Source organism: Microcaecilia unicolor, chromosome 3, assembly GCF_901765095.1.
Source record: "Microcaecilia unicolor chromosome 3, aMicUni1.1, whole genome shotgun sequence".
Lineage (NCBI taxonomy): Eukaryota > Metazoa > Chordata > Amphibia > Gymnophiona > Siphonopidae > Microcaecilia > Microcaecilia unicolor.
The window spans coordinates 80,526,263-80,550,851 of record NC_044033.1 but is presented as its reverse complement, the minus strand read 5'-3'; the positions used below and the strand labels follow the sequence as shown (position 1 = coordinate 80,550,851).

Below are 24,589 nucleotides of genomic sequence, written 5' to 3'. Positions count from 1 at the left end.
CGGTTACAGAATAGAATTCGACGCCCCTGTAAGAGACGTGTTTGTGGAGTCCCGATGCGGTTCTGCCGCCAAACGGGCGGCGGTAGAGGAGACTTTACAAGGTTTGGTTCAGATAGGGGCCGTGTCCCCGGTACCTCCCGCCGAATACGGCTTTGGCCGCTACTCCATCTACTTTGTGGTGCCGCGAAAAGGAGGGTCTTTTCGCCCTATTCTGGACTTAAAAGAATTAAACAAGTCCCTGAGAGTGCGGCATTTTCACATGGAAACCCTGTGCTCCGTCACTGCAGCGGTACAGCCAGGAGAGTTTCTCACGTCTCTGGACCTGAAAGAAGCTTACTTGCACATTCCAATTTGGCCCCCGTACCAGAAGTTTCTGAGGTTTGCGGTGATGGGAAATCATTTCCAGTTCCGGGCCTTGCCTTTTGGCCTCGCCACAGCTCCCCGAACCTTTTCGAAGGTAATGGTGGTAGTAGCTGCTTTGCTCAGGCGAGAAGGTATCAGGGTTCACCTGTGCCTAGACGACTGGCTCATCAGAGCAGACTCTGTAACAGAGAGCTATCAAGCTACAGCCAGAGTGGTCTCAATACTTCAATCTCTAGGCTGGGTCGTCAATATGGCCAAAAGTCACCTGACCCCCTCGCAATCTCTAGAATATTTGGGGGCCAGGTTCGACACAGACTCGGGCTATGTATACCTACCCGAGCAAAGGCGGTGCAAGCTTCAGAATCAGGTCCGTCTGCTCCTGAGGATGCCCCGCCCGCGAGCTTGGGACATTGTCCAGCTGCTTGGATCGATGACGGCCACGATGGAACTGGTGCCCTGGGCGAGAGCGCACCTGAGACCTCTACAGTATGCTCTACTCCAAAGATGGTCTCCAGTATCTCAGGATTACCAATGCAGACTTTCTTGGCTCCCTGCGGCCCGACTCAGCATGGAGTGGTGGCTCTCAGACAGTATGCTGCGGCGAGGAATGCCGCTGGCATTCCCCGATTGGTGCTTAGTGGTGACAGATGCCAGTCTGAAAGGTGGGGCGCACATTGCAAGGGGAAGCATGCCCAGGGTCTATGGACACCTGAGGAGTCGGAGTGGTCTATCAACCGCCTAGAGTTGAAAGCGGTGTTTCAGGCGCTTCTGGCCTTTCAAGTGACCCTGGAAGGATTGGCTGTCAGAGTGATGTCAGACAACACGACAGCAGTGGCCTACATAAATCGACAAGGCGGCACTCAGTGCAGAGCTCTAGCCGCGCAGGCCAAACAAATTTGCCACTGGGCCGAGCTACATCTACAGTTTCTGTCGGCAGTTCACATTGCAGGTCAGAGCAACGTGCAAGCCTATTATCTAAGCAGGCATCAGATCGATCCAGCGGAGTGGGAACTTGCAGACGAAGGGTTTCTGCAGATATGTGCCACGTGGGGCAAGCCCGTGATGGATCTAATGGCGACAAGCACCAATGCCAAAGTCCCGTGCTTCTTCAGGAGACGGAGAATTCCTCGCGCGGCGGGGTTGGATGCCTTGGCTCAACCCTGGCCTCCGGGCCTACTATATGTGTTCCCTCCGTGGCCCTTGATAGGGCGAGTGCTCCTGCGGATTCGGCTGCATCCAGGAGAACTGGTTCTCGTCGCCCCGGATTGGCCCAGGAGGCCTTGGTATGCGGACCTCCGACAGATGCTCGTAGAGGATCCCCTTCAGTTACCTCTGGTTCCCAACCTGTTGTCACAGGGTCTGGTGACCATGGAGGACGCCGGCCGATTTGGTCTTATGGCCTGGTGATTGAGAGGGCGCATTTGAGAGGCAGAGGCTATTTCAATAAAGTAATTACCACTCTCCTGCAAGCCCACAAGCGTTCCACTTCCGTGGCTTATGCCAGGATTTTGCTCCAGTTTGAAGTCTTGTGTGCTTCCAGAGAGATCACACCCCTGCAGGCTCCTGTCTCGCCGATTCTGGACTTTTTGCAGGATGGTGTACAAAATGGCTTGGCCTATAATTCCCTGCGGGTGCAAGTGGCAGCGTTGGCCTCCCTGCGTGGCAAGGTTGAATGCGTGTCTTTAGCTGCTCATCCAGATGTGGCACGGTTTCTTAGAGGGGTGCTTCGGCTCCATCCTCCCATGCGTGCACCTTGTCCAGCTTGGAACCTGGGTCTAGTGCTGATGGCCCTTCAGGGTGCTCCCTTTGAACTGCTTCGGCGTGTTTCAGAGAAAGATTTGACAGTGAAGGCCGTCTTGTTAGTGGCCATTACTTCGGCGAGACGGGTGTCAGAGCTCCAGGCGCTGTCCTGTAGAGACCCTTTTCTACAGTTTTCAGAGTCCGGGCTCATGGTTCGGACCGTGCCTTCCTTCTTGCCTAAGGTGGTTTCAGCGTTTCACTTAAACCAACCTATTTTCTTGCCCTCCTTTGTCGAGGAGGAGTTTCCAGAATCTTTTGGGCAATTGAACCTGTTGGATGTGCGCAGGACTCTGCTGCAGTATCTGCAAGTTACTAACTCTTTCAGGTCCTCTGATCATCTGTTTGTTTTGCTATCAGGTCCTCGCAGAGGGTCTCCAGCGTCTAAAGCCACTATTGCCCACTGGCTTAAAGAATCTATCTTTTCAGCTTATTTGCTTGCCGGCCGGCCTCCGCCTGATGCCTTTAAGGCGCATTCCACTAGAGGAATTTTCCTCTTCTTGGGCTGAAACTGGAGCAGTCTCTCTTCAAAAGATTTGTAGTGCAGCAACATGGGCTTCTAAGCTCTCTTTTGCCCGACATTATAGGCTGGATGTGGCTGCCAGGAGGGACGCACATTTTGGAGCACAAGTGCTGGCGCGTGGTGTGGCTTGTTCCCACCCTATCTAGGGATTGCTTTGATACATCCCATCTGTAATGGCTGCATCTGCTTGATGACAAGGAAGGGAAAATTAGGTTCTTACCGTGATAATTTTCTTTCCTTTAGTCATAGCAGATGCAGCCATGATCCCTCCCTGTCTGATGCTATCTGCTGTAAATCTATTTCAGGTTCTGTTCGTGTTTCCTGGAGATTCCGTCCTTGGGAGAAAGTCAGAAAACAGTCTTCAGGATTTTTGTTCAATTAAAGGAGGATGACTTAATTCCCTCCAGTTTCATGTTTTGGAGGATGAGTTTATTCCCTCCAGTTATGTCTCAGTGGAGGATGAGTTTATGCCCTCCGGGGGGATGTTTCATTCCCTCCATTCTGTGTTAATGCCCTTTGTTGTAGGGCCATCGTTCATTGTGAGGAAAGCTCATGTTATTCCCATTGCGGTTTGCCATACTGCTTTGGAAGCTTCAAATACTGAAGAGAGGCAGTGGAGCAAGCTGGTATGAGGCACTGAAAAAAGTGTGCTCTCTATCTCCCTCTGCTGATTGATGGATACAACCCATCTGTAATGGCTGCATCTGGTATGACTAAAGAAAAGAAAATTATCACGGTAAGAACCTAATTTTCCCATCAATAAGAACAATAATATAATTATAATGATTTAATAAAAGCCAGATTGTTGCTCTAACATTATAATGGCTATCATAACGGTAGCAGTTCAATTCAATAACTCATTCAATGCCACTATGGAGTGAAATATGTGTAACCCTGTTCTGATCAAAGTTCTGGGCACCAGCTAGCTCTCTGGGTTAGCACCTGAAACCAGGGTCACAGCAAAACGTTTTTTACTTGCTGGGCGCCAGGCTGGTGTCAGGTTTCATCCCAATAGGCCATAGGGTTTTAAGCCATACTTTTACCTTTATTCCTTTATCAGTCTGGGAGCAAAGTAACTTCACTCTCACTCCAAAGAAACTCTCCAGTCCAGGATTTATGAAATAATTGCAAACTGTGCTGGAACGCTGCGACAGACAGATATCCAAACTTAATACTTTCTTTTAACAAACAGTTCTCTCAATATCAAAACAGTTCAATATGTATCCAAACCGGTTAATTAGCTGAAAGAAATTTAAGTGCCAGACCAAGACTATTGGTAAAATACTATTCATTAAATTAGCAGTCTCTTATAATCCGAAGATATCTACGTATTTACAGCTCCACCAGTCCAATACCCATCCTTTGGGGCAGAGTAATCCAAGGCTGTGCTTGTAGCGCTTTCTGCAGCAAGTTGTCCCACTGGGCTTTATCCAGCTGCTAGACCCACTTAGGACCAGACCTCCCTGACTGTCCTATCCTCCAGAGGTGCACTTACATGAACTGCTGCCTCTGGTATTGAACAGGCTCTTTCCTGTTCTGCTCCTGGGCTGGGTTAACCCTTCTACCCACCTGGTGCACTCCTCACTCTCCAGTTAATGCCTTAGTTGACAAAAGCCTCCTCTTAATTCAGCCTTAGGTTATTGAGCCTATCCAGGACACCCCCTCTTCTCACGAGATCTGGTGGGGGTGAAGGCAACCAAAGACCATGTGCTCTGCACAGCAGCTTTTAATAATTCTTAACTCCACCTGTATATATCATCTCTTATCTATCTAAACCCACAAACATTTGCCACAGCAACTTCCCCGTAAGGTCTCTCAGAAGTTCTAGTAATCCCCAGTATATTGGAGATAACATATGTAAAAAAGAAACACGTGTTATCAATGTAAATTTAAGGAAATATATGAAATGATGATGCAAGATGACTCACAAAAAGAGAACAATAGCAGGAGGATCACCATACAGGATTCCAAGATACAAGGTCACCAAAAATATAAAGAGGAATCCAATAAAATGTATATGGAAATATGATGTTTGATTTTAACAAAATATTTCTAAAAAGCAAGGAAAGACTTCAAAAGGTTTTTATGACCAGTGATGAACACCACGCCCCGAGTTAAAGCCGCCGAAAACTGAAAGTAAGCGGTCGGGCGTTTTGAGGTCTTTTCCTTGCTTTTTAGAAATATTTTGTTAAAATCAAACATATTTCCATATAAATTTTATTGGATTCCTCTTTATATGTTTGGTCACAAAAAGAGAAGCAATGAGAGGCAATATAATTTGTTTTAGAACTAACCTTTCAGAATGCTTCTCAAACTATATCTGTTGATGGTTCACATGTAAAATCTTCAGATATTCCTACGGAAGAATATATTGTAGGTAAAAAAGAACAAAACAGCAGTGGAACCCCAACACAAACTACATGAAGAAATAAGTACTACTGCAGTATATACAGTGCACTCCATTTAAGTGCACGTCGGATAAGCGCATGCTCTGTTTAACTGCATGCCGTACTTCGGTCCTGTTTTTGTCGCCAACAGTTTCTATGGGGACAAACTTCGGTTTAGCGCACTACTGATAAGTGCATTCTCCGAGGACAAGCAGGCTGCTTGTTCTCACTGATGGGTGACGTCCGCTGCAGCCCCTCCAATCGGAGATCTTCCCTATCAAAGACGTTTGCTAGGCCTTGCTAGCGCGCGCACACCGCGCATGCGCGACCGTCTTCCCACCCGAACTCGCTCGTGTTCGTCAGTCTTCTTTTTTCCGCGCTCGGGACGGCTGTGTTTACCGTCGTTCTGTGCCCTGAGGAGACCCTCGCACTTTTCTTGCATCCTTCCGTTTTGGAAGTCTTCTTTTTTGTATTACTTCGCGTGTTCTTAAAAAAAAAAAAAGAAAAGAAAATTTTCCTTTGTTTTCGAGTTGTTTTTTCCTGTACAAGTTTTCTTTCGCTTTCGATAGTGGCCCTGTTGGCCGCCCGTATGGGTTTTTCTCCCTTTTTATTTTTGGTGCTTTTGGCATTATCACGAATTTTGATTTCGCTGGCGTGATTTTTCCGCCCATGTCATCGAAGCCTCCCAGCGGCTTCAAGAAGTGCACCAAGTGCAACCGGGCTATCTCGCTCACTGATAGGCACGCTTCGTGCCTTCAGTGTCTGGGGGCTGGGCACCGTCCTCAGGCCTGTACTCTCTGTTGTTTGTTAAAAAAGAGAACTCAGGCGGTGAGATTGGCCCAGTGGAACGTTCTGTTCGGGGCCTCACGTGGTGTTTCGACGGTCTCAGTATCGAGGTCATCGGCCGGTGCATCGACGTCTGCGGTACCAAGGTCATCGACCGGTGCTCCAGCATCTACGGTACCGAGATCATCGTTGGTACTGATGTCGTCGGAGGGTGCTTCTTTGTCCGGCGTGCAGGTGAGGGCTGTCCATTCCCCTGTTGGTGGCGGTGAGCCCTCGAGTAGGTCTCCCCCTGCCTCGAGGGCTCCTGCGGTACAGTCCCCCCGGGATCGACCTTCTTCGGACCCGGCCCCGAGGAAGAGGCGCTTGGATTCGACGTCCTCCTCGTCAGTACCGGGAGGTTCCGGTGACATGCTTCGTGTGAAGGCAAAGAAGCATCGGCACCGGTCACCATCCCGTCGTGGTACCGAGAGCTCTGGGTTGCCGAGGGTGTTGGCACCCACTAGGCATCGATGCCGGGAGGACCGCTCACCCTCTATTCAGGAGGTGTCGATGCGCTCTACCCTGGACAGCCCGATACCGCCTCTGCGCCCCGAGCAGATTCTCAGTTCGTCGCCTGTACCGGACTCCCAGCCTTCCTTGACAGCCGCTCTAAGCGAGAGCCTCAGGGCCATCCTTCCAGGGATCCTGGAGGAGCTGTTGCGCCCTTCTCCGGTATAGGGGGTGATTGCGCCGCCGGTGCTGTTGAGTGAGGCGACGGCGGGCCCCTTGCCCGTCGTGAGGTCTCTGGTGCCGGTACCGCTTGCGGTGCCCGCATCGGCTGCCTCCCAAGCGGACTCTCCGATGACGTCGATGGAGGGAGCTTCATCGCCACTGATGCGGGAGTCTACTTCTCGATGTTCCCACCATGGCCATGTGTCTGCGGAGTTGAGGTGGGCACGGCTTCGGACAGAGGTTTATAATCTAGTGTCTGACACCGATGGTGAGGCCTCGTGGGAAGCAGAGGAAGACATCAGATATTTCTCAGATGAGGAGTCTGACGGTCTTCCTTCTGATCCCACACCCTCCCCTGAAAGACAGCTTTCTCCTCCTGAGAGTCTATCTTTCGCGGCCTTTGTCCGGGAAATGTCTATGGCAATTCCCTTCCCTGTGGTTACGGAGGATGAGCCAAGGGCGGAAATGTTTGAGCTTTTGGACTATCCGCCACCTAAGGAATTGTCCACAGTACCTATGCATCATGTGTTCAAGAAGACACTGCTAGAGAACTGGGAGAAGCCGCTAACTAATCCCCACATTCCCAAGAAGATCGAATCCCAGTATCGGATCCATGGGGACCCGGAGTTGATGCGGACTCAGTTTCCTCACAACTCTGGTGTGGTGGATCTGGCCCTTAAGAAGGTCAAGAGTTCTAGAGAGTATGCTTCGGTGCCCCCGGGCAAAGACTCTAAAACCTTGGATTCTTTTGGGAGGAAGGCCTACCATTCCTCAATGCTCATAGCCAAAATCCAGTCTTACCAGCTCTACACGAGCATTCATATGCGGAACAATGTGCGGCAGTTGGCAGACTTGGTGGATAAGCTCCCTTCTGAGCAAGCCAAGCCTTTTCAGCAGGTGGTCAGGCAGCTGAAGGCGTGTCATAAATTCCTGGCCAGGGGTGTTTACGATACTTTTGATGTCGCGTCCAGGGCTGCTGCTCAAGGTGTGGTGATGCGCAGACTCTCATGGCTGCGTGCCTCCGACCTGGAAAATAGGATTCAGCAGCGGATTGCGAATTCTCCTTGCCTGGGGGATGATATTTTTGGTGAAAAGGTCGAACAGGTGGTAGAGCAGCTCCACCAGCGGGACACCGCTTTCGACAAATTCTCCCGCCGGGCGCCTTCAGCATCTACCTCAACTGGTAGACATTTTTATGGCGGAAGAAGGACTGTTACCTATTCTTCTAATAGGCGTAGGTACAATCCTTCCTCTCGCCAGCCTGCTGCCCAGGCCAAGCCCCAGTGCGCTCGTTCTCGTCAACAGCGTGCGACTCAGCAGGCCCCTGTGGCTCCCCAGCAAAAGCAAGGGACGGGCTTTTGACAGGCTCCAACAGAGCATAGCCGAAGTCAAAGTGCCTGTGCCGGACAATCTGCCGGTCGGGGGGAGGTTTAAATTTTTTCACCAAAGGTGGCCTCTCATAACCTCTGATCAGTGGGTTCTCCAAATAGTCCGGCTGGGATACTCCCTCAATTTGGTTTCCAAGCCTCCAAATTGCCCACCGGGAGCTCAATCCTTCATCTTCCAGCACAAGCAGGTACTTGCAGAGGAACTCTCCGCCCTTCTCAGCACCAATGCGGTCGAGCCCGTGCCACCCGTGCAAGAAGGGCTGGGATTCTATTCCAGGTACTTCCTTGTGGAAAAGAAAACAGGGGGGGGGGGATGTGTCCCATCCTAGACCTAAGGGCCCTGAACAAATATCTGGTCCGAGAAAAGTTCAGGATGCATTCCCTGGGCACCCTTCTTCCCATGATTCAGGAAAATGATTGGCTATGCTCTCTGGACTTAAAGGATGCTTACTCTCATATCCTGATACTGCCAGCCCACAGACAGTATCGTCGATTTTTCAGTATTGTGTGCTACCCTTTGGTCTCGCCTCCGCGCCAAGGGTGTTCACAAAGTGCCTGGCTGTAGTAGCAGCGTCTCTACGCAGACTGGGAGTGCATGGTGTTCCCTTACCTTGACGATTGGCTGGTGAAGAACACCGAGGCAGGAGCTCTACAGCCCATGCAGATGGCTATTCGACTCCTGGAGCTACTAGGGTTTGTGATAAATTATCCAAAGTCCCACCTTCTTCCTGTTCAGAAACTCGAATTCATAGGGGCTCTGCTGGATTCTCAGACAGCTCGTGCCTACCTTCCGGAAGTGAGGGCCGACAATCTTCTGTCCCTTGTTTCCTGGGTACGAGCGTCCCAGCAGATCACAGCTCGGCAGATGTTGAGATTGCTCGGCCGCATGTGACTCCCATGGCCCGCCTCCACATGAGATCAGCTCAATGGACCCTAGCGTCTCAGTGGTACCAAGCTGCTGGGGACCTACAGGACTTAATCCTGCTGTCCACGAGTTTTCTTCAGTCCCTCCATTGGTGGACAGTTCGGTCCAATTTGACTCTGGGACGTCCTTTCCAAATTCCTCAGCCACAAAAGGTGCTGACGACGGATGCGCCTCTCCTGGGGTGGGGAGCTCATGTAGATGGGCTTAACACCCAAGGGAGTTGGTCCCTCCCGGAACAAGATCTACAGATCAACCTCCTGGAGTTACGAGCGGTCTTGGAACGCTCTAAAGGCCTTCAGAGATCAGCTGTCCCATCAAATTATTCAAATTCAGACGGACAATCAGGTTGCCATGCACTACATCAACAAGCAGGGGGGCACCGGATCTCGCCCCCTGTGTCAGGAGACCGTCAGAATGTGGCTTGGGGCTCGCTGGAACGGCATGTTTCTTCAAGCCACGTATCTGGCAGGCGTAAACAACAGTCTGGCCGACAGATTGAGCAGGATCATGCAACCTCACAAGTGGTCACTCAATTCCCGAGTGGTACGTGAGATCTTTCAAGTGTGGGTCACCCCCTTGGTGGATCTCTTCGCCGCTCAAGTCAATCACAAGGTCCCTCAGTTCTGTTCCAGACTTCAGGCCCACGGCAGACTAGCGTTGGATGCCTTCCTCCTGCATTGGGGGGAGGGCCTCCTGTATGTCTATCCTCCCATACCTTTGGTGGGGAAGACTTTGCTGAAACTCAAGCAGGATCGAGGCGCCATGATTCTGATCGCTCCCTTTTGGCCGCGTCAGATATGGTTCCCTCTTCTTCTGGCATTGTCTTCCGAAGAACCGTGGAGATTGGAATGTTTTCCGACCCTCATTACTCAGAACGAGGGGGCACTTCTGCATCCCAACCTCCGGTCCCTGGCTCTCATGACCTGGATGTTGAGAGCGTAGATTTTGCCTCCTTGGGTCTCTCAGAGGGTGTCTCCAGAGTCTTGCTTGCTTCCAGGAAAGATTCCACTAAGAAGAGTTTCTTCTTTCTATGGCGGAGGTTTGCCGTCTGGTGTGAAAGCAAAGCCCTAGATCCTCGCTCTTGTCCTACACAGACCCTGCTTGAATACCTTCTGCACTTGTCCGAGTCTGGTCTTAAGACCAACTCTGTAAGAGTTCATCTTAGTGCGATTAGTGCATACCATTACCGTGTGGAAGGTAAGCCGATCTCGGGACAGCCTATAGTTCGGTTCATGAGAGGTTTGCTTTTGTCAAAGCCCCCGTTCTCACCCAGCTGATGAAACCCCCTTTCGAGCCACTGGATTCCTTCCATCTGAAGTACTTGACCTGGAAGGTCATTTTCTTGATGGCAGTCACTTCAGCTCGTAGAGTCAGTGAGCTTCAAGCCCTAGTAGCTCATGTTCCTTATACCAAATTTCATCATAATAGAGTAGTCCTCCACACTCACCCTAAGTTCTTGCCAAAGGTGGTGTCGGAGTTCCATCTGAACCAGTCAGTTGTCTTGCCAACATTCTTTCTCCGTCCGCATACCTGCCCTGCTGAACGTCAACTGCACACTGTGGACTGCAAGACAGCATTGGCCTTCTATCTGGAGCGGACACAGCCCCACAGACAGTCCGCCCAATTGTTTGTTTCATTTGATCGCAACAGGAGGGGAGTGGCTGTCGGGAAACGCACCATTTCTAATTGGCTAGCAGATTGCATATCCTTCGTTTATGCCCAGTCTGGGCTGACTCTTGAGGGTCATGTCACGGCTCATAGTGTTAGAGCCATGGCAGCGTCAGTGGCCCACTTGAAGTCAGCCACTATTGAAGAGATTTGCAAGGCTGCAATGTGGTCATCTGTCCACACATTCACATCACATTACTGCCTACACAGCAGGATAGTCAACGCGACAGTCGGTTCGGGCAGTCGGTGCTGCAGAATCTGTTCGGGGTCTAGAATCCAACTCCACCCCCCAGGCCCATTTTTATTCTGTTCCAGGCTGCACTCTCAGTTAGTTGAATAAGTTTAGGTCAGTCTCAGTTATGTCCTCGCCATTGCAAGGCCCAATTGACCATGTTTGTTGTTTTGAGTGAGCCTGGGGGCTAGGGATACCCCATCAGTGAGAACAAGCAGCCTGCTTGTCCTCGGAGAAAGGGAAAGCTACATACCTGTAGAAGGTATTCTCCGAGGACAGCAGGCTGATTGTTCTCACTAACCCGCCCGCCTCCCCTTTGGAGTTGTGTCTTCCCTTGTCTTTATCTTTGCTATTTACTGGACTGACGAACACGAGCGAGTTCAGCCGGGAAGACGGTCGCGCATTTGTCTTTGCTAGGGAAGATCTCTGGAGGGGCTGCCGTGGACGTCACCCATCAGTGAGAACAATCAGCCTGCTGTCCTTGAAGAATACCTTCTACAGCTATGTAGCTTTTGCTAGATTCGCTCATATGCATGGTTTAAGACCGCTCCTCTGCAGGAAAGATGCCGCATAAGCGCACGCATGGAATATGGAAGCCGAAATTGCAAAGAACAAATCATTAAGAAGCTTCAAACAGCCCAAAACACAGCAGCCAGACTCATATTTGGGAAAGCGAAATACGAAAGCGCCAAACCCTTAAGAGAAAAACTACATTGACTTCCATTAAAAGAACGAATTGCGTTCAAAGTTTTTACCCTGGTCCACAAAATTATACACGGGGAAGCCCCAACCTATATGTCAGACCTTATAGACCTACCTACCAGGAACGCAAAAGGATCAGCGCACATTCCTCAATCTCCACTACCCCAACTATTTAGGACTAAAATACAAGTCCACATATGCAACCAGTTTCTCCTACATTTTATTTATTGCATTTGTATCCCACATTTTCCCACCTTTTTGCGGGTTCAGTGTGGCTTACAATATGATATAAATGATGGAAATACAATTTGTTACAACTTGGTTATGGATTACATTGTGTAGAGTTAAGCGAGACAGTCGAAGTAACGTTAAGGAATATAACGATGGAACATAGACATTGAAACATTGGAAGGGGACAATGGGAGGCTTAAAGGGCAATATTAAGGCATGAAGACATATCTCTCTATATAAAAGGCAACACCAACGTTCTTTGAAGCCTCCAGCCGGAAGTGTGAAGGGGGCGAGCTATCCGGTTTCCCTATGAGTGTCTGCCCCGCCCTCTCTGTAACACAGTCAGTGAAGGAAAACAGCAGAGCACGAAATCAAATCGCTGGCTCTGTAACAGTGAAGGACTCGGAGGGGGGAGGGGAGAGAGGCCAGAGGGCAGGGACACACACACTCCCACATGCACACAGAAGAAAACATTGCTAGCCCCCGTTTCATTTGCATCAGAAACGGGGCTTTTTTACTAGTGGTATACATATTTCTCTGAGTGGAGGTATGAGTGATGTGAGATTACGGGGATGAGATTGCAGAAGTGGATGTATGATGCATTAGTGAACAGTGAGTGTGGACTTTGTGTTTTGGCTCTTTCCGTAGGTTTTTTCAAAAAGATGGGTCTTCAATAATTTGCGGAAGGAAGCTTGTTCGTGGATCGTTCTTAAGTTGCGTGGCAGTGTATTCCAAAACTGCGTGCTTATGTGAGAGAAGGTTGACGCGTGTAGCGTCTTGTATTTCAGGCCCTTGCAATTGGGGAAGTGAAGGTCGAGGAAAGTTCATGATGATCTTTTGGCGTTTCTGGGTGGTAAGTCTATTAACTCAGACATGTAGGCTGGGGCTTCGCCGTGAATGATTTTGTGGACTAATGTGCATACTTTAAAAGTGACGCGTTCCTTGAGTGGTAGCCAGTGTAGTTTCTCTCGTAATGGCTTTGCACTTTCATATTTTGGTTTTCCGAAGATGAGTCTGGCTGCTGTATTCTGGGCTTTTCGAAGTTTCCTCAGTATTTGCTCTTTGCAACCTGCATGTAGTGAGTTGTAGTAATCCAGATGGCTGAGTACGAGGGATTGCACTAGGCTGCGAAAGACGGATCTTGGGAAGAATGGTCTTATCCTTTTCAATTTCCACATGCAGTAGAACATCTTTTTAGTTATGTTGTTTGCGTGAGTTTCGAGTGTTAGGTGGCGGTCGATAGTGACTCCAAGGATTTTTAGCGTTTCTGAGATTGGAAGGTTTAGGTTTGGTGTGTTTATAGCGGTAAATTCCTTTGTGTTGTATTGGGAGGTGAGTATCAGGCATTGAGTTTTTTCTGCATTTAATTTCAGACGAAATGCATCTGCCCATGTGTTCATGATGTGTAGGCTTTGATTGATTTCATTGAAGATTTCGTTGATGTCTTGTTTGAAAGGGATGTATATTGTAACATCATCAGCATATATATATGGGTTGAGGTTATGGTTTGATAGGAGTTTAGCCAGGGGGATCATCATTAGGTTGAAAATGGTTGGTGAGAGGGGTGATCCTTGTGGTACTCCGCATTCAGGTGTCCATGCCTTAGACGTGGTTGAATGTGATGTGACTTGATATGAGCGTAGGGTTAGGAACCCCTTGAACCAGTTCAGGACATTTCTTCCAATGCCAAAGTATTCAAGTATGTGTAGCAGGATTCCGTGATCAACCATATCGAAGGCACTTGACATGTCAAATTGTAGGAGGAGTTTATTGTTGCCAGTTGCAATTATTTGTTTAAATTTAGTCATAAGGGTGACTAATACTGTTTCTGTGCTATGATTCGACCGGAATCCTGATTGGGCATCATGCAATATTGAGTGTTTGTTTAGATAGTTTGTGAGTTGTTTAGTTACCATTCCTTCGGTTATTTTGGTTATTAGTGGTATGGATGCTACTGGCCTGTAGTTGGTTATTTCGCTCGTGCTTTTCTTTGTATCTTTAGGAATTGGGGTGAGTAAGATTTTTCCTTTTTCTTTTGGGAAGATTCCGTTTTGTAGCATGAAGTTTACATGGTTCGTTAGGTCTATTATGAATTGTTGAGGAGCAGATTTCATGAGGTTATTTGGGCATATGTCTAGTTTGCAATGGGATTTGGCATATCTTTTGAGAGTTCCAGAGATGAGGTCTTCTGATAGTATTTCGAATTCGGTCCAGGTTCTGTCTGCTGGGTATGTTCCTTCTTCTGGATCTAGACAATCTAAAAGTGTGGCGTACTCAATAGGGCTAGCGGGTATTTTGAGTCGCAGTTGTGTTATTTTTTCTTTGAAGTATTTCGCAAGGTTGGCAATGTCTGGTATATCTTTGCCGTTGTTTGTGACTGGTGTGGTGTCTAGCAGTTTGTTCACAAGGTTGAAGAGTTTATGTGTGTTTTTTAGTTTGGTCCTATTATTGTTTTGTAATGTAGGCTTTTGGTCTGTTTTATGGTGTATTTGTATTTTCTCCGAAGTAATTTCCAGGCGTTTAGTGTTTGTTCGTCTCTCTTTTTGTTCCATTCTCGTTCTAGTTTCCTGACTTGTGTTTTAAGTTTTTTCAGCTCTTCGGTGAACCATGGGTTTGCTTTTTTCATGTGTGATGTTCTGGTTTGGATTGGGGCGATTTTGTCTAATGTTGTTGTACATAGATCGTCCCATTCTTGGAGGAATTGGATGGTGTCAGCGTTTGTTGACCATTCGTTTTGGTAGATCTGTTGCCAGAATATTGTGGGGTCTATTTTTCCTCTCGTTGTGTATGTTGTTCGCTCATGTTTATTGATTGTGTTTATGTATGTTTTTCGCCAACAGAGAGAGACATTTGCTTTCTGGTGGTCTGACCATAATGTAGGTGTCCATCTTGTGTCAGTGAGTATGATAGTTGAGTCCGGTTCGAATTTGTTTGTTATGATATCTAGTGTGTGTCCTTTTTTGTGTGTTGGTTGCGTGTTGGGTGTTTGCAGGTCCCAGAGTTTTAGGAATTCTTTGCATTCTCGTGTGCTTGGTGAGGTGTCATCTTCTAGGTATAGGTTGATGTCTCCTAGTATAAGGATGTTTGAGGCAGATACGCAGGAGTTCGAGATGAAGTCCATGAGTTGTGTTTGGGAGTCTTGCCATTTTCCTGGTGGCCTGTAGAATAGGATTGTGTTAAGGTGTCCTGTTAGGTTTGGATGATTAATTCTTGTCGATGCAATTTCAAGTTGTGGTGAGGTAGATTCACCCGTGATTGTGATGGTGAATTTGGGTTTGTGAATAATAGCTATTCCGCCTCCTCTCTTTTTTCCTTTTCTTGTCCAGTGGGTGATTTTGTAGTCTGGTGGGCATGTTTCTAGGATGGCAGGGTCTGTGGGGCTATGGAACCAGGTTTCTGTGATAAATAGAAGGTCTAAGTTATCTGTGGTAATCCAGTCTCGTATGTCTACTGAGTTGCTTACTGCTGATCTTGCATTGATGTAACCTAGTTGGATTGAGTGGTGTGGTTCCTTGGGGGGGGGGGGGTTTGATGTATTTATTTTTATTAGTTGTCTGTTTCTTCGGTAGTTGAATTTTTTGTTGTTGTTTTCCTCTTTTTGTCGGTGGTATTCATATCCGGAGATTATTCCTTTTGGTTGTTTATTATGTCTTTGGTTTGGTGGGTTCTTGATAGTTTGTACATAGGATTGGTATATTGTGAGTGAGTTGTTATGGATGTTCTTTAGGGTGGGCATTGTGTATATGTGAATGCTGTGTGAATTGTGGGTGATGGGGTTGTTGTTATCTGGGTTGTAGGTTACATTTGCCCGCAACTATGGAATGCACTATCGAAGGCCATAAAAACAATGCAAGACCTAGCTATCTTCTGAAGGCTACTGAAAACTGACCTGTTCAAGAAGGCATACCATAAACAACCTTCCTAATTACTAAATAATAACTGATCATGAACTAGACAGAACCGAACTCTTACCACTTGACTGACTAACCTCATTGCTATTAATGAACAAGCACTACCACTTTAATCCTAATGTCGAAAATGATTTCTCTATAAGTGATGACCTAACATAGGTTACAATCCAAGCTATTACTCAGGAACTTATATGCAATACCATAACGTATTCTTCTTTACCATGTATGTACGCACCTTAATGCAATACCATTTGTAATTATGTTAACCGGAAATGGCAATCGCCACTACGGCAAATGTAAGCCACATTGAGCCTGCAAATTGGTGGGAAAAAGTGGGATACAAATGCTACAAATAAATAAAATAAATAAATACCTTGTGTGCATATGATACTTTTTTATTAATTATTGTTATTTAATTGTATTATATTGTATTAGACTGACAGTAACGTTGCAATTAGAAAACTGGTATATGAATAAAATGAAATATAATATAATACAATACAGGTACTTGTCCACATCATACCAAAGGTTTAGAGCATTTTCTAATGTTTTGGGTGAATTTTCTTCCATTATTTCATGCTTTCTAACCGCAATACTGATTTGTTCTCCACAGACAGCCTGCTTCCGAGAAGAAAGGGATGTTCTAGTGAATGGAGATAATCAATGGATTACAGCATTGCACTATGCTTTCCAGGATGAGCACTATTTAGTAAGAATCATTGTTTTCTTGTGCTGCAGATTAATTAAATAAATTTGATTTTCTTGATTATAACTTCCCAAAAAATATATTTATGTATGGATTTATGCCTTGGATGGGGGCAAACTCACTTGTGACCTATATTGGTCACTGTCTGAAACAGGATGCTGGCTTTGGTTTGACCCAGAATGGTACACCTTATGTTCTTAAATCAACAATTGAAGAATCATCTTCATAGAGGACACTTTGGGAAAAGTAAATGTAAGTTTAATGTAGTTAGTCATGGGGGCGTGTCCATTATTTGCCCCACACATGCTATATATATATACTAGTAAAAAAGGCCCGTTTCTGTGAGAAATGAAACGGGCGCTAGCAAGGTTTTCCTCAGAGTGTATGTTTGAGAAAGAGTGTGTGCGAGAGATGGAGTGTGTGTGTGTCACAGAGAGAATGAGAGAGAGAGAAAGAGCATGTCAATGTTTGTGTGTGTGAGAGAGAGTGTGTGTGATGTGTTGAGAATTTAGGGGTCCCGAGCCCCCCCAAGAAGGCTAGAGTGACCTTAATCTGACTCCATCTCTAAATAACACTAGTACTGGGGTAATCAAGGAGTTATTGCCTCTAAGGGAGATGTTAGATCTAAGGAAAAGATACCAGCCTTATGACAAACTGGATTTAGATTACAAGTTATACAATGCATTTATACTTACAGCCTTTGATCATTAAGTGAAGCCCACAAATCATCATTTGGAATGAGGAGTTTATTTGCCAAGGTACAAGTCAAATCAGTGATGGACAACAGGCACGTACAATCAATTAATTATAGGAATTTAATAAGCTGCAAACAGGTGTTAATTATTTGCTAATGTTTTATGATTTCTTTTACCAATTAGAGGTTTTACAAGGGAAAGCAATTAGGTAATTTGTTAATTCTGCTGGACACATTGGTTTCCCTTGGAGAGAGAGTGGCAACCCTATTCTCTCTAACTCAAACCAGGAAATACCCTGATTTTTATAGGTGCCCTCAGGATATGGATAATATGACAGTAGATATACCTGATTGGATCTATGCTAATGTCATGGTTGTCACTGATTGGCTCATGCTAATGAGTAGCTTCTATCTTGCTACGCCTTTCCTGCTCACAGGAAAGTCTCCCTCCTCTCTTGGACAGCTAGTTCCCTATTTTCTTTGCACCTGCTATGACTCACTCATTTCTCAACTTGTTTTTCTAACTTACATTAGAGAAAATTCCACTTTGTAACAGATACGGGCTTCCATTTTGTGTTGAAATCCTCCATTTTGTTTCCATATCTATTGACTTAACTTTTAGGCCTCAATCTGGGCTACAAACTAGGCCATACTTTTCCAGTAAGCTCCCAGTTATGTCAGCCATCAGATTTCTGACTGAGCCAAGGTCTGTAATGGCCTGAGCTCTATGACTGGGCCCACCACGATTCCAGTGGGGGGGTCCCTGGCTGTACCATAATTATACATTCCCCACTTGTCACCCCCTCTGAGGAGGGGTGACACAAAACTAGTTTGTCACAATCTATTCCAGAAGGTGGCAAGCTATCAAACGAGAGGGGGAGTTTTGCTCTTATGGATTGCTAGCAGATATTATGCAAGACAGAAAACTTCATTCTCAGGTGATATATTATTTGGGCATATGGAATTCCCTTTATATTACCCAACCCCTTGGGCTTAATCCTGATGTCATCTCGCTTGAGGTTTTATGAATGGGACAAATCCATAAGTTCATCTACAAAATCCCATGAAGTATAGGTATGCAGGTAATAGCAATTTCAGGTGGATCATACTAATAAACACTTTCAGGTCTTGCTATGACTTCTATTGTATCTGTTGCATAGTACATGGGGAGATAATCTAATGTATCTATCTCAGTGGTCTTGGGAAGGAATAGTGGTTTTGATTAAGCATTGTTATGGATTAATTATATATATTACAACCAGCAGAGATTTGTGAACTACACTAGGGACGCAGTTAAAGGAATTGCAACACAATTAGACGCCACCAGCAGGATGACGTTGGAAAATAGATTAGTTCTTGACCAACTTCTAGCAGCGGATGGCGGGGTGTGCCAAAAGATAGGTACACAGTGTTGCACCTTTATCCCCAACAATACAGCTCCAGATGGATCAATCACCAGAGCTTTGGAAGGCTTGACCTCACTGTCACAAGAATTGGCAGAGAACTCTGGGGTTGATACATCCTGGACTGGTTGGATGGATAAAGCTTTTGGTAAATGGAAGACATTTATCATTTCAGCAGCCACAACGATAATCATAGTGGTAGCAATTTTTGTGCTAGTAGGGTGTTGCATAATCCCTTGTGCTAGAGGCTTAGTAGAACGCTTAATTGAAACCGCAATCACGAAAAAGACAACAGCAGGACAATATGTCCTGTACGAAAATCTCCTTCCCAACACCACGGGAGATGACACATTGGACTATCTCCCTCTGAGAAGGACCAATCGCTATGCAACCGCTAGAGACACTAGAGAAATGTCTGCATCTGTATAATCAGGTAATAGCACACACAGGGATACAATTTAACCATATAAAGCTTTATAAGATAAGATATAATCAGTATATAACCAAAGAAATTAATGATTAAATAGGTAAGAATAAGATAGAATTTGCATGTTAAAGGGTAGAAGTATAGTAGTTTTTGTATAACCATAGATATTGATAAGTAGAAATGATTGAAATAATTGAAGTGGTGCCAGAATGGTAATCTGAAACCATATAATTCAGACTGTACCAGTTTGCACTGAGACTCAGAAAATTTTATGGCCTTGTAGGATACCTTCTGGAATGGATGGTACCATGGTATATTTACCCTGGTGTCACCCTATGGGATAGGGTGAAGAGGGGAATGTTAATATATGGCCTGGTTTTAGATCTGCCACTGGAATTGTGATGGACAAAGCCACAGAGCCAAAAACATCTGAAAAAGTACTGATTAGGCCAAACAAGTAACAAATGAATTAATATTTGAGAATCTGCAGAAAGCAGGTCTGAACAATGAGTCTTGACACAAACAGGTACAGGTACAATATTCAAATAATACATAGCACCTGAAATGAAAGAATGATGGATAAAATGAATAAAATGTGGTTCTCAAAATGGGGCCTATTTTAGTATATTATTGTATAAAATGATACTGATACAGAGATCAGAAGGTGTTGTGAAAGATGTTGATGAAATATGTGAAACTGGTATCTCAAAAGAAAAAAATGTTAGTAACCGCAAAAACAGTTTGTTCCAAAAAAACATGTTGATATTACCGGAAAATGTTGCAACCTTGTGAAATACATGGAACGGAAGAGCTGGGTACAAAAAGCACAGATGGCAGGACGCGACAGTTTAACCGCAGAAATTGAGAAATATTTGAAAAAAACAGGTCCCAAAATAAGTGCTGCCATAGACTTCAATAGAGAGATGAGAGTATAAAAGAAAGGTGATTTTGGCTTAAGTTCGGAGTCGTCCCCAACGCATCTCAGACGGCAGAGCGCTGTGCCATTGAACCCAGAATCTGTCCGATGTCTGTATTACTTTGAAACGTTGGTAAGAATAAATGCCTTCTATCTGAAACCTATCTCTGTCTTCATTTTCAAGTATTCCTTACCTGTTACTTATTTTACAAACTAAACTAAACCCACACCAGACACTCATTTTGTGCACAAAATACTGATAGATTCAAATAGACCATATGTGGGAACATAAATGGCCCAGAATACACCTAGATCCAGAAAGGCAGAAAGCAGAGGTCATGGGGATCAGTTTTGAATTACGCCTTCTGATGCCTCCCCAGAACCAACCTCCCTGGGATTGGAGGGAAACTATAAAGAATCTCCTGGATGAACTTGAGAGGTTCCCCTCCCCATTGGGAAAAGTCCAGAAGGGGTCTAAACGAGGTACATTTAAAACAGATGAAACAGGTGGTAGCAAGTGTTTGTGTGAGAGAGAGAGAAAGTGAGTATGTGGGAATGAGAGTGTGTGCTAGGGTGCCCCGTCCCCCAAGGTGGCCCCCTTCCCTCCCTCTTCTCTGCCTGCCAGATGCAAGTGTGTGTTTGTGACAGACAGAGAGAGTTAGTGTGTGCGAGTGTGTTTGTGAGAGACAGTGTGTTTGTGAGAGAGAAAGTGTGTGTGTGTGGGGGAATGAAAGTGCGTGCCAGTGCCTGGCAGCCTGCCTGCCAAGGGGCTTCCATCCCTCTGCCTGTCTCCCCACCTCCTACTCCTCCTGCACCATTCCCTGCCTGCAAGCACTGATGTTTCCCTGCATGCCTGCCTGCCTGGCTGCCAAGGGGCCTCCCCTCCTCTGCCTCTCTGCCCACCTCGTAGTGCTTGCCTGGCTGCCAAGGGGCCTCCCCCCCTCTGCCTCTCTCCCCACCTCGTAGTGGTTCTGCACCCCACCGTGGCATTTGATCGCCGTTATTCGCGACTCCTCCCCCGGCCTGCTAGCAAGGAGCACGTTTACCTCCTGGTCATCCGGCGTTCCGTTGGTTTGTTTTGTGGAGGGTGGCAGCTTGGGGGTCGTGGCAGTGTCGGCAGGTGTATGTACGGTAGGGGGGGCGCAGGACGGCAGCGTCGGTGATCAGCTGTTTTGCGGAGGACGGCAGCGTCGGGGGCAGCGGGGAGTCGAGTAGGAGGGCGGGGGTCCATTGGGCATTTCGTGGTGGACGGTGGGTGAGGGGGAGGGGGTAGAGCAGTGACTCGGGAGAGGGGAGGGAGAGAGCAGTCGGCGGCGGATGGAGAGGGAAGGTGCGTCCTTGGGGGGGGGGGGGAGAGGAGCTGGCGTGTTACCTTAGTGCTCCCTTCCCGTACCGTTTCTTTGTTTGATCGTTGCTCCACCATTGATCGTTGCTCCACCGTCGACGTAATGTTTGGTCCATGGACTTCATGACGTTGGACGCGAGGGCGGGACTGACAGAGATGGACAGATGCTCAGTGGAGAGGCTTCACCACCACGAACGCCATGAAACCTTCACGGAAGTCGATGGAGCTGGAGTGGCTTCATTAGAACGTTGGGCTCGCGAATTATGTCCGGAAGGGGCGTGGCTGAGGGCGGGTGTATGAGTGAGAGTGAGTGGTGCTGACAACACTACAGGGCTTCACTGTTTCCCTGCCACACTTGAGCTTCAGTGAGCTTCAGAACTGGAGGTGAGCTTGAGCTTTATTATATTAGATATGTCTTCATAAATGCACTTTTCTTCATAAATGCACTTTTCTACAGTGCCCTTGGTATAGCTTTTAAACATGTATGTGCTGGTGGAAAGGAGGAAAAGGGGGTATATGATGGAGATATTAAATATATCAAGGCATAAATGTACAGGGAATAAATATACGGGGAAAGGAGTACCACATTCAGTAGAAAGGAAACTATATCATAGGCTTGTATTGAGGAAGATATCTCTTGAAGAAAACCCACCCCCATACATAAGCGATCAGCTTTTTTAAAATAAAGCTGTCTCTTGCGCGGGGAGTTAAGACCTCTAACATTCATAGAGACAAAGACAGAGGTGCATTAGATGATCTGCTATTTAGTAATATGTAACCTGTTGTTAAAATCGTCTGTAGTACCTGAAGATTGAAGGGTGGGCAATGTGACGCTGATTTTTAAAAAGGGTACTAGTGGTGATCCGGGAAATTATAGACTGTTAATCCTGACATCGGTGCCGGGCAAAATAGTGGAAACTATTATTAAGAATAACATTATAGAACACGTGGACAGAGTCAGCATGGGTTCAGCCAAGGGAATTGTTGCCTCACAAACTTCCTTCATTTCTTTGAAGGCATGAATAAACATGTGGATAAAGGTGAGCCGGTTGATGTAGTGTATCTAGATTTTCAGAAGGCTTTTGATAAAGTTCCTCATGAGAGACTCCTGAGAAAAATAGTCATGGGATAGGAGGCAAAGTTCTGGTGTGGATTAGGAATTGGTTATTGGACAGAAAACAGAGGGTAGGGTTAAATGGTCATTTCTCTCAATGGAGGAGAGTGAACAGTTTAGTGTCGCAGGGATCCATATTATTATTATTATTGTTATTATTATTTGTTGCATTTGTATCCCTCATTTTTCCACCTATTTGCAGGCTCAATGTGGCTTATATTATTCCATAATGGCGATCGCCATTTCCGGGATGAGAAATACAAAGTGGTATTGCATTAAAGTTCATAAGTGACAGAATAAATTAAGCAGTCAAGTATAGAGAATTCATTTCCGGAATGAGAAATAAAGTGGTATTGCGTTAAAGTTCATTAGTGACAAGTAAATGAAGCAGTCAAGTATAGAAAGTTCGGTTTTGTCCAGGTCTGGTATTTAGGATGGATCATTATGGTATGCCTTATTGAACAGGTTGGTTTTTAGTGATTTTTGGAAGTTTGTTAGGCCATGCATTGTTTTTATGGCGTATGGTATTGCATTCCATAGTTGCGTGCTTATGTAGGAAAAGCTGGATTGCATTGCATTTTAAAATAGACAAAATTATGAAACTCAGTGTTGTCATCTCAAGAGGTGTCATTATGTACAGCCACACTACTGGGAATCTGGTAGCATGGCCGCTGTCCACAGTAAAAGAAAAAAATAAATGAAAGAGCCATGTTGGCGGTTCAGCACCCTCCCAATCCACCCCAGCACTTCCTCCCATCCAATTCCCCTGATTAGTACCCTTCCCTGGAGAGCGCCCACAATCCAGTCTCCTCCTTTCTGAGCAGAGACCCCCTTGGGACTTGGGGGTTCATTGAAGTCTAGTTTTACGGGTCCCATATTGGGACCGGTACTGTTTAACATATATATAAATGTTATACCTGCTGGACACATTTGGAATAAGTGGGAACGTGCTAAACTGGATCAAGGGTTTCCTATCCTCCTGTACCTACCACGTCAAAGCTAATTCCAACATTTCTGCACCATGGAAAGCCGATTGTGGGGTACCTCAGGGCTCACCCCTTTCTCCTATCTTTTTCAATGTCATGCTGATTCCGCTAGTAAAAGCACTATCAAAACTCGGCCTTAACCCATTCATTTGTGCGGACGATATGACCATCTACATCCCTTTCCGGTCAACACTAGCCGAAATCTCTGGACAAATAGACGCCAGTTTTTCTATCATGGATTCCTGGGCAAAGGCGTTTTTGTTTAAGCTTAATAAAGACAAAACACAATGTCTTATCCTTTCATCCCAGTACTGTAAAGTTGTCCACAGAACACTCGCCGTTAAGGACTACAAACTTCCAATCTCCAATAGCCTGAGAATCCTAGGAGTTGTGCTGGATAATCACTTACGCCTGGACATTCAAGTGCAAATCATCACAAAATGTATGTTCTATGCAATGTGGAGGCTGAAGCGTATCAGGCATTTCTTAACATGGGAACTATTCCGTACCCTTTTTCACTGGCTGGTCCTGTCCCATATAGACTACTGCAGTGGGATCTATGCCGGTTGCCGGGACTATATTCTTAGACGGCTTCAAACGGCTCAAGACACAGCCGCACGACTTATCCTGGGGAAATCACGCTTTGTTCCTGCTCAGCCGCTCCGTTTTCAACTACACTGGCTCCCTATCAAGGACCATATTACATTTAAAATCTGTTCACTTACCCACAAGATAATCTATGGAGAAGCTCCTGAATACTTGCTTACTCTAATCGACCTGCCCTCTAGAAATGCCCAGAGCTCTGCAAGGACTTACCTCCATCTTCATTACCCCACCTTTAGGCATGTAAAATACAAGACTCTTTATGCTTCGTCCTTCCCCTACATCAGCACACAATCCTGGAATGTCCTGCCACGACTGCTTAAGGAGCTTGTCGACAATCAGCAGTTCAAGAAGTCCTTAAAGACCTTCTTATTCGCCAAGGCTTATTTCCCTGGCTACTCCACTGTTTAACCTCTACCACTTGTTGGCTCTTCACCCCTGTCCTTTGCCCATGTCATCCCGTGTACCTTTCCCTTCTGTCACATTCTGTTTCTGTGCCGTCTCTATATTGAATTGTATACTCTTGACTTAATGTAAGCCGCATTGCGCCTGCTTATGTGGGAAAATGTGGGGTAAAAATACACCAAATAAATATGGAAATTGGAACGAAGAGTGAGGTGATCAAATTTGCAGATGATACAAAACTATTCAAGGTTGTTAAACACGTGCGGACTGTGAAATGTTGCAGGAAGATCTTAGGAAATTGGAAAACTGGGCGTCCAAATGGCAGATGAAATTTAATGTGGAGAAATGCAAGGTGATGCACATTGG

The 24,589-nt window shown here is 46.1% G+C and overlaps 1 protein-coding gene across 1 annotated transcript in view; it reads left to right on the top strand.

The window, feature by feature from the left end:
* Positions 1-24,589, top strand: part of LOC115465558 (serine/threonine-protein kinase MRCK alpha-like) — an 806,479-nt gene that overhangs the window by 226,945 nt on the left and 554,945 nt on the right. Inside the window, 1 exon segment of the mRNA XM_030196108.1 lies at positions 16,238-16,333. Within this exon segment, the coding sequence (XP_030051968.1) occupies positions 16,238-16,333 (96 nt within the window).